Source organism: Palaemon carinicauda, chromosome 44 (genome assembly GCF_036898095.1).
Source record: "Palaemon carinicauda isolate YSFRI2023 chromosome 44, ASM3689809v2, whole genome shotgun sequence".
Lineage (NCBI taxonomy): Eukaryota > Metazoa > Arthropoda > Malacostraca > Decapoda > Palaemonidae > Palaemon > Palaemon carinicauda.
Genome location: NC_090768.1, coordinates 53,875,469 through 53,890,468, shown reverse-complemented (window position 1 = coordinate 53,890,468; position 15,000 = coordinate 53,875,469). Strand labels below are relative to the sequence as shown.

General features: G+C 33.4%; 1 protein-coding gene across 1 annotated transcript; it reads left to right on the top strand.

The window, feature by feature from the left end:
• The first annotated feature begins 8,685 nt into the window (after positions 1–8,685).
• On the top strand, positions 8,686–10,757 carry LOC137634519 (serine-rich adhesin for platelets-like). Its single transcript, XM_068366964.1, has 2 exons — positions 8,686–8,792; positions 9,892–10,757. Exon 2 carries the CDS (start codon positions 9,935–9,937, stop codon positions 10,514–10,516), a length of 582 nt encoding a protein of 193 aa, XP_068223065.1. The 5' UTR covers positions 8,686–8,792; positions 9,892–9,934; the 3' UTR covers positions 10,517–10,757.
• Positions 10,758–15,000: the final 4,243 nt, after the last annotated feature.

Genomic DNA, 15,000 nt, shown 5'->3' with positions numbered 1-15,000 from the left:
GTTGAGTTAAGAATGGAAATAGAGAATCAACATATAAATTATAAATAAGAAATAATAAAAACAAATAATTATTGGGCCAAGCTACAACCCTAATAGCAAAGGCAGAATGCTACACGCCCTAGCGGTGCAATAAGCAAGGCAGTTGAGTTAAGAATGGAAATAGAGAATCAACATATAAATTATAAATAAGAAATAATAAAAACAAATAATTATTGGGCCAAGCTACAACCCTAATAGTAAAGGCAAAATGCTACAATCCCTAGGGGTGCTAAGCAAGGCAGTGAGTTAGGAAAGGAAATAGAGAATTAACATATAAACTATGAGAAATGTTAAAGACATGTAAAATATATTAATATTAGTAACACATTTCATACGCTGTAAAACAATGTTATTCATAAATGTAATTTGAAATATTTTTCATTGATCGTTAAATATATCTTCAACATACAGTAAATATATACCATCATTAGAATAATAAATAAGACAGTCTTGTAGAAAAACATTTATGAGATAGTTAAATAATTCAAACAAATCACAAAAATATGCCATATTTTCAGCATATCTAAATTTTTTGTAGTCATTTAGATTTCTAGTGAAGGATTCTGTGTCTAAATGGCTCGCATATATAGTAAACCTTAAATTTGGTAGAATATTAATGATTTCTGCTCTTAAAATTTTTATATTCTGATTGTTACTTCTCTCGTAGTTGGTTTATTTCCTTGTTTCCTTTCCTCACTGGGCTATTTTTTCCTGTTGGAGCACTAGGGCTTATAGAATCTTGCTTTTCCAACTAGGGTTATAGCTTAGCTTGTAATAATAATAATAATAATAATAATAATAATAATAATAATAATAATAATAATAATATTAATAATAACAATAATAATATCCCATCAAGCAGTTGAATGTTATAAATATCACATCTGTATTAGATAAAATATTAAAACATATATTGACTGATTTAGAGTTTTCTGGCATCCTAACATCGAAGGTCATTGACGCCGATATCTTTTATTAAAAATAAATAATAAAAGGAAATTAAATTTAAACTTAAAAGTGAAGATTTTCTTATAAAAGGTGATTAGCTTTCAGAAGACGAGAATCTAAACGTTAATATGTAAATAACTCTGGCGTAAAGTGTCTCAATACCTGCAGTAGATTTCATAATATTTAAGACTGCACAGCACGTAAGCTTTATTACGGAACACCGACCCACACGCTTCCTCAGGAGCCGATTCAGGATTTGAAACTAAACTTAGAGGCTTACCATTTGTAATTTCTCAGGGTCATCATCTACATCTCAAATGGAATTATATCAGGATTAGAAACAAAACTATAAGAGAGAATACTCGAGATCCATATGAGGGTGCGATCATAGTGAAGGGTAGATGGAGATGGTTTGGGCATGCTCTTCGCACTCCCCAGGAGAGATTAGTTCACCAAACTTTCAACTGGGATCCACAAGGCATTAGAAGAGTTTGAAGACGCAGGCCTACATGGCTGATGACTATGAAGCGTGAAGTAGGAGATCATAAATGGAGAAGTATTGATTTAAAAGCTCAAGATAGAGACGACTGGCGAAATCTAACCGAGGCTCTTTGCGTCAATAGGCGTAGGAGGAGATGAACATGATGATGATGATATACTAAATAATTTAACCAGTGTTCTCATCTCTCAAAATAACAGAATAAACTTTCAGATCAAACTAAAGATTTCTGGAATACGATACACAAACTCAAATTGGTATTCTTAAGAGTCTGAGAAGTTTTGTATTCTAAATGAACAAAATAATCTAACCTGATTGATCCTGTTGCTTTTCTTCCAGCACTGGGTCCTGTCCATTCCAAGGACCTGCAAATAAAAGGAGGAGTGGAATCATAAAATGGTATTTTGATATTCAATTTTGATGAACAAGTAAAAAATCTTACAAAACCTGGTGCTAATGTCTTTATATGAATCTGACAATACCTCACTGAAATGGCAAACCCTCACTTGTGATTATTTCTATTTCAACTACTACTTAATATATATATATATATATATATATATATATATATATATATATATATATATATATATATATATATATATATATATGTGTATATATATATATATATATATATATATATATATATATATATATATATATATATATATAGACACATACACAGTATGTGTGTGACTACTTAACACTTAAATATCTATATACATTTTAGTAATACTCATCACTATGAACTTTGAACCCAAATGTGGCTGTTATATATATATATATATATATATATATATATATATATATATATATATATATATATATATATATATATATATATATATAATTTGGTAAGAAGTGACAATTACACACATTCTCTCTCTCTCTCTCTCTCTCTCTCTCTCTCTCTCTCTCTCTCTCTCTCTCTCTCTCTCTCTCTCTCTCTCTCTCTCTCTCTCTCAACCTTTAAGTTGCTACTAAATGGTATCCTTTATTCAACTTTTAAAAATCTCGGATATTGCTGCCAATAATTGTTTGTAAGATTATGCAGACCTTATGCCAGAACGTGTTGCTTAGCATAGCACCCAGTCTAAAAGCGTGAAATGATTCTACATTAATCGACTTTCTAAACCTTGGTGATAATTCAGTGTGATACGCAAAATACCTAAGATTGTGCCCGATAAACTGATCTTTTAGGTCATGTAGTGTGTAGGGTTTACCATGTTTGATGTTAATGTTTCTAAAATATGTTATTGTTAACTTAGTCTCATATCATTTATCTATTTCCTTATTTACTTTCCTCAATGGGCTTATTTTTCCCTATTGGAGCCCTTGGGCTTATAGCATCTTGCTTTTCCTACTAGGGTTGTAGCTTGGCTAATAATAATAATAATAATAATAATAATAATAATAATAATAATAATAATATGGTCTTCATAATATGTCCCTTTCCCAGTTACTGGCGAATTGTAGCAATGAAGAGATAAAGATAATAAGAACAATAGAAAAAGTTAATTACAAAATTAACGCCCCTGAGGCAGCAATCACTTTCAATAAAACCTGCTTAAAAGAGGGTCTACTTCCGAAATAATAATAATAATAATAATAATAATAACAACAACAACAACAACAACAACATTCAAAATCCTTAAGCATCAGGTCAAGAAAGAAGATATATTGATAAACGGAGATACGACCTCTCTCTCTCTCTCTCTCTCTCTCTCTCTCTCTCTCTCTCTCTCTCTCTCTCTCTCTCTCTCTCTCTCTCTCTCTCTACCTCTCTCTCTCTCTCTCTCTCTCTCTCTCTCTCTCTCTCTCTCTCATCGTTAGTGAAAAAGCCAGGTCAATACAGTAATTGTCCAGGATTAACAAAGGTCAGATAAAACACCCAGGGGGTCAGCTGGGAATGTTCTCTAAGCGCAAGATGGGTCTTAGACAAGGCGGTCAAATTTTCGGGACTCCGCCTTGTCAGTCATCCAAGGTCATTGAGAAAATAGTGAAAACAATAGCTCTGGTTATAAGGGTTATTCATGCGTATCACACCGGAGTCAAAACGAATACTATAAGATACTGATACTCAGAATCTCAGATGGTTTGTTGCTTCTGCTAAACGTTATTAATTATTATTATTATTATTATTATTATTATTATTATTATTATTATTATTGCAAACGCTTTTAACAACATTGTGGGCATACCCCCTGCGTTGACTGACAGCACATGTACAATGTGGCAATATAAACATACATAACAAATCCAATATCTGTATTCGAAGATTTCATTTTGTTATTTAACATCAAATGCTTGCCTGGGCGCTTCTTTAAAGTATTAAACCCTATTTGAATACCGAACACTTTTTATGAACCAACTGGAATTATGTTTACATGGTCAACAGGTCGTGTGTTATCGTATACCATCACGGATCTCTCTCTCTCTCTCTCTCTCTCTCTCTCTCTCTCTCTCTCTCTCTCTAGAAGGGTTAATTTTTCCTCCAAAGAAAGATCGCCTGAAAAAGCATTATATATACACATATGATAAATTTTGCACATTTAGACGTGTTTTTCATATTAAAAAAAGCCATATATTTTTGATACATTAAGGTCAGGATTCTCTTAACGACCTCGGGATCAGAGCCTCAGGCGAAATCACACAAAGACAACAGCTTCTGACGGCCGGGAGTCGAACCCTGATCCAGGAAACTTGTATTAAAATTGACATACCAATTGGCCACGAAGAAAGATAAAAGTCAATGACAATTCACCTGGACCAGGGTTCGACTCCCGGCCGGTCAGAAGCTGTTGTCTTTGTGTGATTTCACCTGGGGCTCTGATCCCGAGGTCGTTAAGAGAATCCAGACATTAATGTATTAAAATATATGGCTTATTTGGATATATATATATATATATATATATATATATATATATATATATATATATATATATATATATATATCTATATATATATATATATATATATATATATATATATATATATATATATATATATATATATATAAGCCATATATATTAATACGTTAAAGTCTGGATTATCTTAACAACCTGTCCGGCCGGGCTTCGGACCCTGGTCCAGGATACTTGTGTGACATTACACAAGTATCATAGACCAGGGTTCGAATCCCGGCCGGACAGATACTATAGTCTTCGAATGATTTCGCCTAGGGCTCTGATCCCAAGGTTGTTATGAGAACCCAGACTTTAATGTGTTAATATATATGGCTTATTTGAAATCTGAAAAATACGTATAAATGTGCAAAATTTATCATATATATATATATATATATATATATATATATATATATATATATATATATATATATATATATATATATATATATACTCACAAAGATGGTTTGGTTGAAACCTTGGATTTGCAGACACTTACTAGAAACTATCGACCTTGAGTGGGACTCGAACCCAAGTCCGGCAGATCGCTATGCAGGGGCGCTTTCAATAGGAGGGATATGAATGACTATAGTTAATTCTTTTCAGCGAGGCAGATTTACACCGACTCGCAGGGGTACCCTTTTAGCTCGGGAAAGTTTCCTGATCGCTGATTGGTTGGACGAGATAATTCTAACCAATCAGAAAGCAGGAAACCTTTCCGAGTTAAAAGGCACCGATGCAAGCCAGTGCAAACGCACCTCATTAAAAAAAAAATCGGGTATAATTCAAGACTGGTTATTGCAAGAAGGGTGTTTTCAACTCTGCAAAGCAACAACAATAAAAATTACTGGTCTCTCCCCATCACTCGGGTGTGGGTGAGAGGGAGTATTCATACCCCAGTGAGAGGGGTTGTAGTTAGGAAAGGGGGAGGGGGTGCGAAGGGTTGAATCTGTGTATGTGCGCATGTGTGCATATCTATCTATATATTTAGCCATAATTTTTAACGAGTCAAATAATAATAATAATAATAATAATAATAATAATAATAATAATAATAATAAGAAAAATAATAAAAATAATAATAATAATGATAATAAAAATAATAATAATAATAAATAATAATAATAATAAATAATAATAATAATAATAATAATAATAATGATAATAATAATAATAGTAACAATAATAATAATAATAATAATAATAATAATGTTGGAGGTAATAACCGAATAACCAATTCATTTGTTAAACGGAAAACCTTAAGAGTTCCTACCAAAAGTAGCCCATAATCAGAATCGTAATATTTATGTAAAGATATGGAAAAGGAGAAAAAACTGCTTAACCTGATGTGTCATTGATATTGGAGTACGTACCAAAATCATATGCTAATGCATGCGATATTAAGCTTTATTATTATTATCATTATTATTATTATTACTTGCTAAGCTAAAACCTTAGTTGAACATATTATTATTATTATTATTATTATTATTACTAAGCTACAACCTTACTGGAAAAAGCAAGATGCTATAATCCAAAGGGTTCCAACAGGGAAAAAATAGCCCAGTGAGGAAAGGAAACAAGGAAATATATAAACTACGATGGAAGTAATGAACAATCAAAATAAAATATTCTAAGAACAGCAACAACATTATATCGGATCTTATATATATATATATATACATATATATATATATATATATATATATATATATATATATATATATATATATATATATATATATATATTTATTTATATATATATATATATATATATATATATATATATATATATATATATATATATATATATATATATATATATATATATATATATATATATATATATATATATAAACAAAACAATAATAACCATCGTATGGCCTCTTAAGGGTCGAAATTACATTTACTCATTAGTTAAGCGATAGTTTATTTTTCTAAATACATTTTGAACATTCTATACATGCTATGAAAGAAGCCAATATGGAAATTTTTAAAATATTCTATATTGATTTTTCATTACTTCTTGTATCGTTAATTTATTTCCTTGTTTCCTTTCCTCCCTGGACTATTTTTCCCTGCTGGAGCCCTTGGGCTTATAGCGTATTGCTTTCTCAACTACGGTTGTAGCTTGGCTTTTAATAATAATAATAATAATTATATATACGATCAGTCACTTACGTAGTATGATTACTTAGCAAATTACATTTGAACCGTGTATATATAGGAAAAATCACATCCATATATACATACAGCATATACAGTATACATACAGTATATATGCATAAACATTCACCAGTTAACAATGTCTAATAGATGTAATAGATGAATCCCTCAATGACTGTAAAACTTATGGCTAAAATACAAATATAAAACAGAAAAAAAAAAAGATATTTTTATTTAAATAATCAGATATTTTCTAATATTATGAAACAACCAAACTTAGCATTTAGTTAAACGTAAATTAAAACCTTAACGAATCTACAATTTTAAGACAAAATATAAATATAAAACGGAAAAAAAAAAACTAAAAAAAATATTTTTATTAAAATAATAAGATATTTTCTAATATTATGAAACAACCAAACTTAGCATTGAGTTAAATGTAAATTAAAACCTTAACAAATCTATAATTTGAAGACAAAATATAAATATAAAACGAAAACAAATCAAATAAAAACGTATTTGTATTTAAATAAAACACAATCATATTTTCTAGTATAATCAAACCAAACTTGGCATTTAGTTAACTGTAAATTAAAACGGAGAATTAATCTGTGGTAATCATTTTTTAATATAATCTTGAAAAACTTTAATTTTAATATATAAACGTACATATTCCATTCTAATTCATGTTGCTCCATGTTCGGGCAATTGCTTCAAATTTCATAAACAAGAGATAAAGTTGCACAGAGCACTTACTCTTGCTTGAGGGTACACTCTTGCACACTATTCTATCTTATTTCTCTTCGTCTTGTTGTTTTTTAAGGTTTCATAATTTACATATGAAAGATTTATTTTAATGTTCCTGTTCTTATAATGTTTCATCTTAATAGTTCACTAATTGTTATATTTTATTCATTTCTTTTCCTCACTAGGCTATTTTTCCCTGTTGGATTGGGCTTATAGCACCATGCTTTTCCAACTAAGGTTGTAGCTTAGTTAGTTAGTTAGTTAGTTAGTTAGTAGTAGTAGTAGTAGTAGTAGTAGTAGTAGTAGTAGTAGCAATAATAATAATAATGATAATATAGTAGTAGTAGTAGTAGTAGTAGTAGTAGTAGTAGTAGTAATAATAATAATATAGTAGTAGTAGTAGTAGTAATAATAATAATAATACTAATAATAATAATAATAATGATAATAATAATAATAATTACTTAAGACCACGAGGTCTTGGACACACCGTAACCCGGCAAAGACCACAAAGTAAATGCAATTGGTCTCTAAGATTTTGACATGTGATTCTACCTTACAGGATTTAGTTAGCGTATGGGGTTTATATATAGTTTAATTATCATGTTCTCTCTCTCTCTCTCTCTCTCTCTCTCTCTCTCTCTCTCTCTCTCTCTCTCTCTCTCTCTCTCTAGAGTATGAAGTGATACACTCAAAACTAATTTGACCTGATACTCTTCTGCATACTTTAAGCTGATATATCAAATAAACTATATATAATGTATATACACAATTTGCGTTATGGTGTGTATATTTATATATAATTATATATATATATATATATATATATATATATATATATATATATATATATATATATATATATATATCTGTAGGAAACACAATGTCACTGAGGCAATGGCCTTCAATGAAAATTGCATCAGGAGAAGCCGTGTCCCGAAAGCATATATATATATATATATATATATATATATATATATATATATATATATATATATATATATATATATATATATATATATATATATATATATGTCTATATATATATACATATATATATATATGTATATATATATACTGTATATATATGTGTGTGTGTGTGTGTCCGTGCATATCTCCGACAGCAAACGGTAGAGTCAAAGAAATCCAAAAATGCTAACGACCGAATTATGCCGAGACAATCATTACCCACTAATATCTATATATTAAGTCTACAATAAATTGAATTCAAATGAGCCCATAACCAACAACACTATCAAAGTAAGATCATAAAAGCAACATTAAATAAAAATCAAATAGTTAATATTAAGTGAAATACATTATTTTATTTGGTCAGTAATGACCTCTTCAGGAAATCTTAAACTACCGGGTCGCGAGCTCTGTAGACGTCAAAAGTCGACGTCGGAGCTTTGAAACCACTGTATCCTCAGAAGTATCTCCTACAGTGTCAGAGACAGGAACATACAGCAACACTCCCCACCAAAAAGGTAAAGCATAGATGAATCGACAAGACTTTCTTTGTTATACGATTCTTAGGTTACCTAAGTTTAGTAAGTTTGGTTTTCCGTTTTGAAAATTTTGAATGTTTGAATTGTTTGGGCTTCAGTTTTGAAAATTTTGACTGTCGGAATAGTGTCCTCTTTCTTAACCTTTTAACAATTGAGGTTGCGGTCGAAGTTCAAGCATAGAAGTAACTCATTTAAAGCCTGTTAAAATTTTTTAGCTTGTATTTAGTGTAACTGTATTAAACTGCGAACTTAACCGTTCCTTATTGTTTCAACAAAGCAGGAGCTACATAGCTATCGTTCATTTATGTCTGGATCCTGATGTCTGCAATTGTGATCTCTTTCATAATTGTGTAATCATGAACTTAAATTCTGCGTCCATCATTTCTAAGCGCTTGCATTATTAATTGCTGGATCCTGGTGTCCTTCGTAACAAAGAACTAAAACTTCTAAAATCAATTGTGGTGTAGAAGTTTTTTAAAGGCTTGGATATTATATCATCATAACCTAACAAGTAGACTACTGAAAGTGAATTAAAAAGCTGTACAAACTCAAATCTTCCGTGTTAGTATCTGAGCTTATAACTAGACTAAATCGGTAAAACTTAACCCTAATATGGTGGCTAGATAGTCTGATTTAATAGCCTTCGTAAAAGAACTTTGATTTTTTTTAAAAAATTCAAATTAATTTGTTTGACAAACTAATTTACTTTAAATAATTTTTTGAATCAAATTTAACAGCTTTCATAACTTAAATTATTGCAAAATTCCTTTATTGAACGTCTTGATATTAATCTTCTTGATATATTTAATACATCAAATAAATTTTTTTGAAATCTTTTACACGCTTATTTTAGATTCCCAACATTGTAAACTCTACTCTTTAAATCTTTAGTACAGCAGGCTATACTAAACAGTATTTTTGAATTATTTTACTAACTATTAGTACCTTGTTACAACTTGGTAAGTTTATTAACTACTTATTTTCTGGTGTATTTTCAGATATTGAGTATTGAATGGTATTGGTTGTGGCTTACACTGTGAACTTTGCCAGACTTTAATCAAACTTTGTTTTCTTCCAGTTTTATATCTTTCCTGTAGGAGAAAAACTACCGGTTCATCAAAATGCTGTCTCTATTCGCAATGTTCTGCCTGGCCCTTGCTGCCTCAACTGTAGCTCAAGATTCTCAAACCCCTCGATATAACGAATTTGGCAGCAGAGACGACCAACCAGACAATTCTTTACCATTTGGGGTCTCGGGAAATGGTGACGACTGGTCGTCAGATAATGACTTTCCAAGCGATTCGATCTCTGGCAGATCTGCTGCTCCAGAATCCAGTAAACTAGTAGAAAGTACCCCAAAACTGGACGGAAATGAGGAAAATCGCAGCGAGAGGAGCTCTGACTTTGGAGAGGAAAGCCAGACTCTTATCTCTACCGATGTAACTACATCAAAGTCTCCTTCTTCCACCACTGCAGGGACTTTCCCAGACTTCACAGACGTCTCTACTGATTCTTCTGAGACTACCACCGTTATGGATGTCACTGTTTACACCAATGATACCGATTCTGAAATTGCTGATGACCATGACGATCATGTGACGTCTCTACCAGAGAACTCTCCACGCGAAGACAATGCTGCCTGTTCTTTTACCCTTTCATTTGTCACTAGTTTGTTTACTTTCTTTGTTTCCATATTGGTATAATTGATTTTTCCTAATCTAGTCTTAAATGTTTACTAATTATAAATTCAAGGGGTATTATGAAATTTCTTAATATGTTCTCCTATTTGTGAAGATTAGACTTGTATAATTAGTTTTTAAAAGTAATTAATTTTTAATTTGGTAGTACAAAATTTAAGAAGTTTGTACTGTATGTATTATTAGAAACCAGTTCTGGTGTTCAGCAAGGTGTAAATAAATTTATAAATAAAAAAATTTCACGTGATTACCTACTTTTTATACCAAACCTAGTAAATTGTTTTATTTGTCTGCCTTGTATAAATTAAAGGTGCTTTTGAAATTTTGACTTTTAAAAGTATGAAGTTTTAGAATCTAATCCTGTTGCATATATATTAAAGTATTAAAAATGTTTGGAAGAAGAAATAGGTTTAAGAGGTACTTTAAGTTTGCAAAAAATATTACGTTGTGAATGTAAGATTTCATGTCGAGCAGACAAAGTTAAATTTTGCTTTTGAAGATTACTTAAATTTGGTTAAATTAGCTTGGACTTTATTTTGCTTCTATTGCGCTAGTCTAGAGCTAAAAGTATACTAAACGGAACCAGTAGCTTATTCTCTATATAAAGAAGCTGGGAGTAAATTTTCAACTATAATCCCTCCCGAACCATTCTCTAGATCTACACAAACTACTCTTATGTTTGATAGAATATCATTTAAAAGTCTCTTTACTCATACTTGGGTAGTATGTTAAACTCCTTTTACTCGGTACTAAACAGTACCAGACTAGCTTCTACCTTGCCCATGAAGATTTAACCTCAGAAACTTGTTTAATATTAGATATTGCAGTTATTGTAAAACTGCTGCATCAAACTAGTTCGGGATCCTAGTGAAGTTTTCGGTTTGACGCATGGTGGCAAGTTTTCGTTTTCTGAAGACTATACCTATCAAAAATTTTAATGACCATGTCTGATGGTAAGCTTAAACTGTTGGTTCTGGTAGTACAAAAGTTTTCAGAAAACTTCCGTCTACAGAGAAGTCCATATTGATTTAAATTAACTACCTATACTTCTAACCTTTAGCAAATATTCTGTTGAATTTATGGATGCCAGAGCTAACTTTTTTTCTCAATGGCCATTGACTTTCATTTGACCAGTATACCCTTCTTAAAAAAAAAAACAGGCAAACTTAACCGAATGGTTTAACTTCAGTTGAGTGGAAAAGTTATTTACAATGGTTAAAAAAAAATCACTTGCTAAATTTAAGAGAAACATATTCGAATCTATCTAAAGGTTCAGGAAGCATAACCTGGTTCAAACAGGAATTTTTGTAGTGTTGCATTTAGGCGCAGTATGGCCAAATATCGCTGGGCTATGCAGTGAAGTTAAAAGCCCTTCCACACGAGGGGCGAATGCACGACGGGAAAATAGATCAAATTTTTTAAATGTGTGGCTATTACAAGTGGATGACACCATAGACAAGAAAACTAGGTGCAAACTATCAAAGGTGCTCGTGCCTGTTTTTGAGGCGCTGGGTGGTGTTGCGGTACTGAATGGTTTTGTTGAGGCACTGGATGGTGTTGAATGAATGAATGATTTAAAGTTTTCAGGCATCCTGACATCTAAGGTCATTGACGCCGGGATGGTGTTGAGGTACTGGATGGCTTTGTTGAGGCACTGGATGGTGTTGAGGTACTGGATGGCTTTGTTGAGGCACTGGATGGTGTTGAGGTACTGGATGGCTTTGTTGAGGCACTGGATGGTGTTGAGGTACTGGATGGCTTTGTTGAGGCACTGGATGGTGTTGAGGTACTGGATGGCTTTGTTGAGGCACTGGATGGTGTTGAGGTACTGGATGGCTTTGTTAAGGTACTGGATGGTTTTGTTGAGGCACTGAATGGTGGTGTTGAGGCACTGGATGGTGTTCAGGTACCAAATTGTTTTGTTGAGGCACTGGTGGTGTTGAGGCACTGGATGGTGTTGAGGTACTGGATGGTTTTGTTGAGGTACTGGATGGTGTTGAGGCACTGGAGGGTGTTTAGGTACTGAATGGTTTTGTTGAGGCACTGGATGGTTTTGTTGAGGCACTGAATGGTGGTGTTGAGGCACTGGATGGTGTTCAGGTACTGAATTGTTTTGTTGAGGCACTGAATGGTGGTAATGAGGCACTGGATGGTGTTCAGGTACTGAATGGTTTTGTTGAGGCACTGAATGGTGGTGTTGAGGCACTGGATGGTGTTCAGGTACTGAATTATTTTGTTGAGGCACTGAATGGTGGTATTGAAGCACTGGATGGTGTTGAGGTACTGAATGGTTTTGTTGAGGCACTGGATGGTGTTGAGGTACTGAATGGTTGTGTTGAGGCATTGGATGGTGTTGAGGTACTGAATGGTTTTGTTGAGGCACTGAATGGTGGTGTTGAGGCACTGGATGGTGTTCAGGTACTGAATGGTGTTGAGGCACTGGATGGGCGCAGGACTAGGGGGCACGTTGCCTGCCAATTCTGGACTACATACGCTGCTCTCTGCACAGTGTCTGCTCTAAGTCACACGTTCGCCTGCCTGTGCCTATTGCTTGCCTTGAACTGTTTGATCAGGTAAGTTTCAAAGCGAGATAAATTAGGGGCAAATCACAGTGCCTGTCCTGCAGTTGCAGCTTGTGTGGAAGGGGCTGCAGATTCATATATAAAGTTTAATGTTTGAGTGAATCTTGCTTAAAAACATTGATTGATTGATTGATTTGAGGTTTTCTGGCATTCAGACGCCGAATTCAAAAAAAAAAAAAAAAAAAAAAAAAAAAAAAAAAAAAAAAAAAAAACATTGATATAATACATCCCTTCACCCTCCACGTGAAAATTAAAATGATCAAACCGGTTAAGAAAGATGAAACTACTACCAATGATGAAACATTTATAGGGCTACTCTACCTGAAAAGCATTTATTCCCAAAAAAAAGAACATAAGTTTATGCTCCTGTCACTTTAGTATCTGGCAAATCAGAAATCAGCTTAGGTTTTAAATGTCTCAATTTTGATGTGGAACTTTCTTATCCATGTCTTGACCCAATTTTTCGTTTCCTTTCTTCGTCTAAGCCGTCCAACAACCTCTCATGGTTTTAACTCACAATACAACTAAGAGCTTAAATCCCTTTTATGTCCTGTTGAATGGCAACCCAGGCCCAAGGTCTGGACTAAATGGCCCAAATTCCACCGGAATACGCTTCAAATCCGAACATCACCATTGATGACATTCAAAATAAAGAGGAATTTCTTCCAGCCTTGCAACCAAAGGTAATCATGAACCATCTTAAAGGTTAAAGGTGACTGGTTTCAGTTCCGGTTCCATCAGAATAGATGCTCACCAGAACGTCAGCCGGGCAAGCCCAAGCCCCCACTGTGGTGCTCTACCACAGCAGTAGCCTTCCCAGTAAACAGCTTAAACTCACGGTCCTGGGCGGGGATCGATCTCTTGCCATGCGAAATGCTAGGCAAACACGTTACCACTGTGATTTTTCTAGTGGAAAAGCATAATAAAATAGACTATATAGTCCATTTATTTTAGCGAGGCAGATTTGCACCGACTTGCAGCGGTGTCCTTTTAGCTCGGAAAAGTTTCCTGATCGCTGATTGGTTAGAATGATCTTGTCCAACCAATCAGCGATCAGGAAACTTTTTCGAGCTAAAAGGGCACCCACAGCTGGAGTCGGTGCAAATCTGCCTCTTTAAAAAATTGACTATATATAGTGATATACACTCGATATAATACTTAAAAACCAGATTATTCGATTAAAGTAGACAGTTTTCAAGATCATTTTTAGATTCCCAGTATAAGGAGCATTGCATGCAGTGCTCCTCATGCGATGGACTCTAGCCATTAACAAAGGATCCTTACAGCTTCCCTTTGGAGTCCAGCAATCTGTTGGACTGGGTTTCGAGACACGCTCAAGTTCGACAGTTTCTTGTAGTGTTTGCAATCTCACCATCCTTTAGAGCTAAGGAGACAGGTTTGGGGAGAGCCTATGGGTCTACCTGTCGAGTCCTCAGTAGCCAATGCCTGGCCCTCCCTGGTCCTAGCTTGATAAGAGAGGAAGCTTAGGCGCTGATCATGTGTATATATGGTTAGTCTCTAGGATATTCCCCTATCCTTTGCGTCTGCCATTCATGAGCGACCTTTATACCTCTTTTACACTTAATATGGCGTAATTTTGGATTTTGCCCCTCGTAGCAGACTGACCTTCCCGGTCCCAACACTGGTCCATATGCCCAAAATCCCAGAAATTCATAAATGTCCCGGTCCTTGTACCAGGCCATATGACCCCAATCCTACAAATTCAAAATCACATTCCCTGTAGTATAATTAACTACAATAAATACCATTGTGACTCAAACGTTTTCTTGCAAGGAGTAAATATGAGACTGATGAGAGACAGTGATCAATGCTATAGATAAAATAGTGTACGTAACCCGTCAAAAATTACGGATAAATATTTAGATAGATATGCACACGCACAGATTC

Excerpts from the sequence above, each read along its gene's own strand:
- LOC137634519 (XM_068366964.1), top strand. The coding sequence starts at position 9,935 with ATGCTGTCTCTATTCGCAATGTTCTGCCTGGCCCTTGCTGCCTCAACT.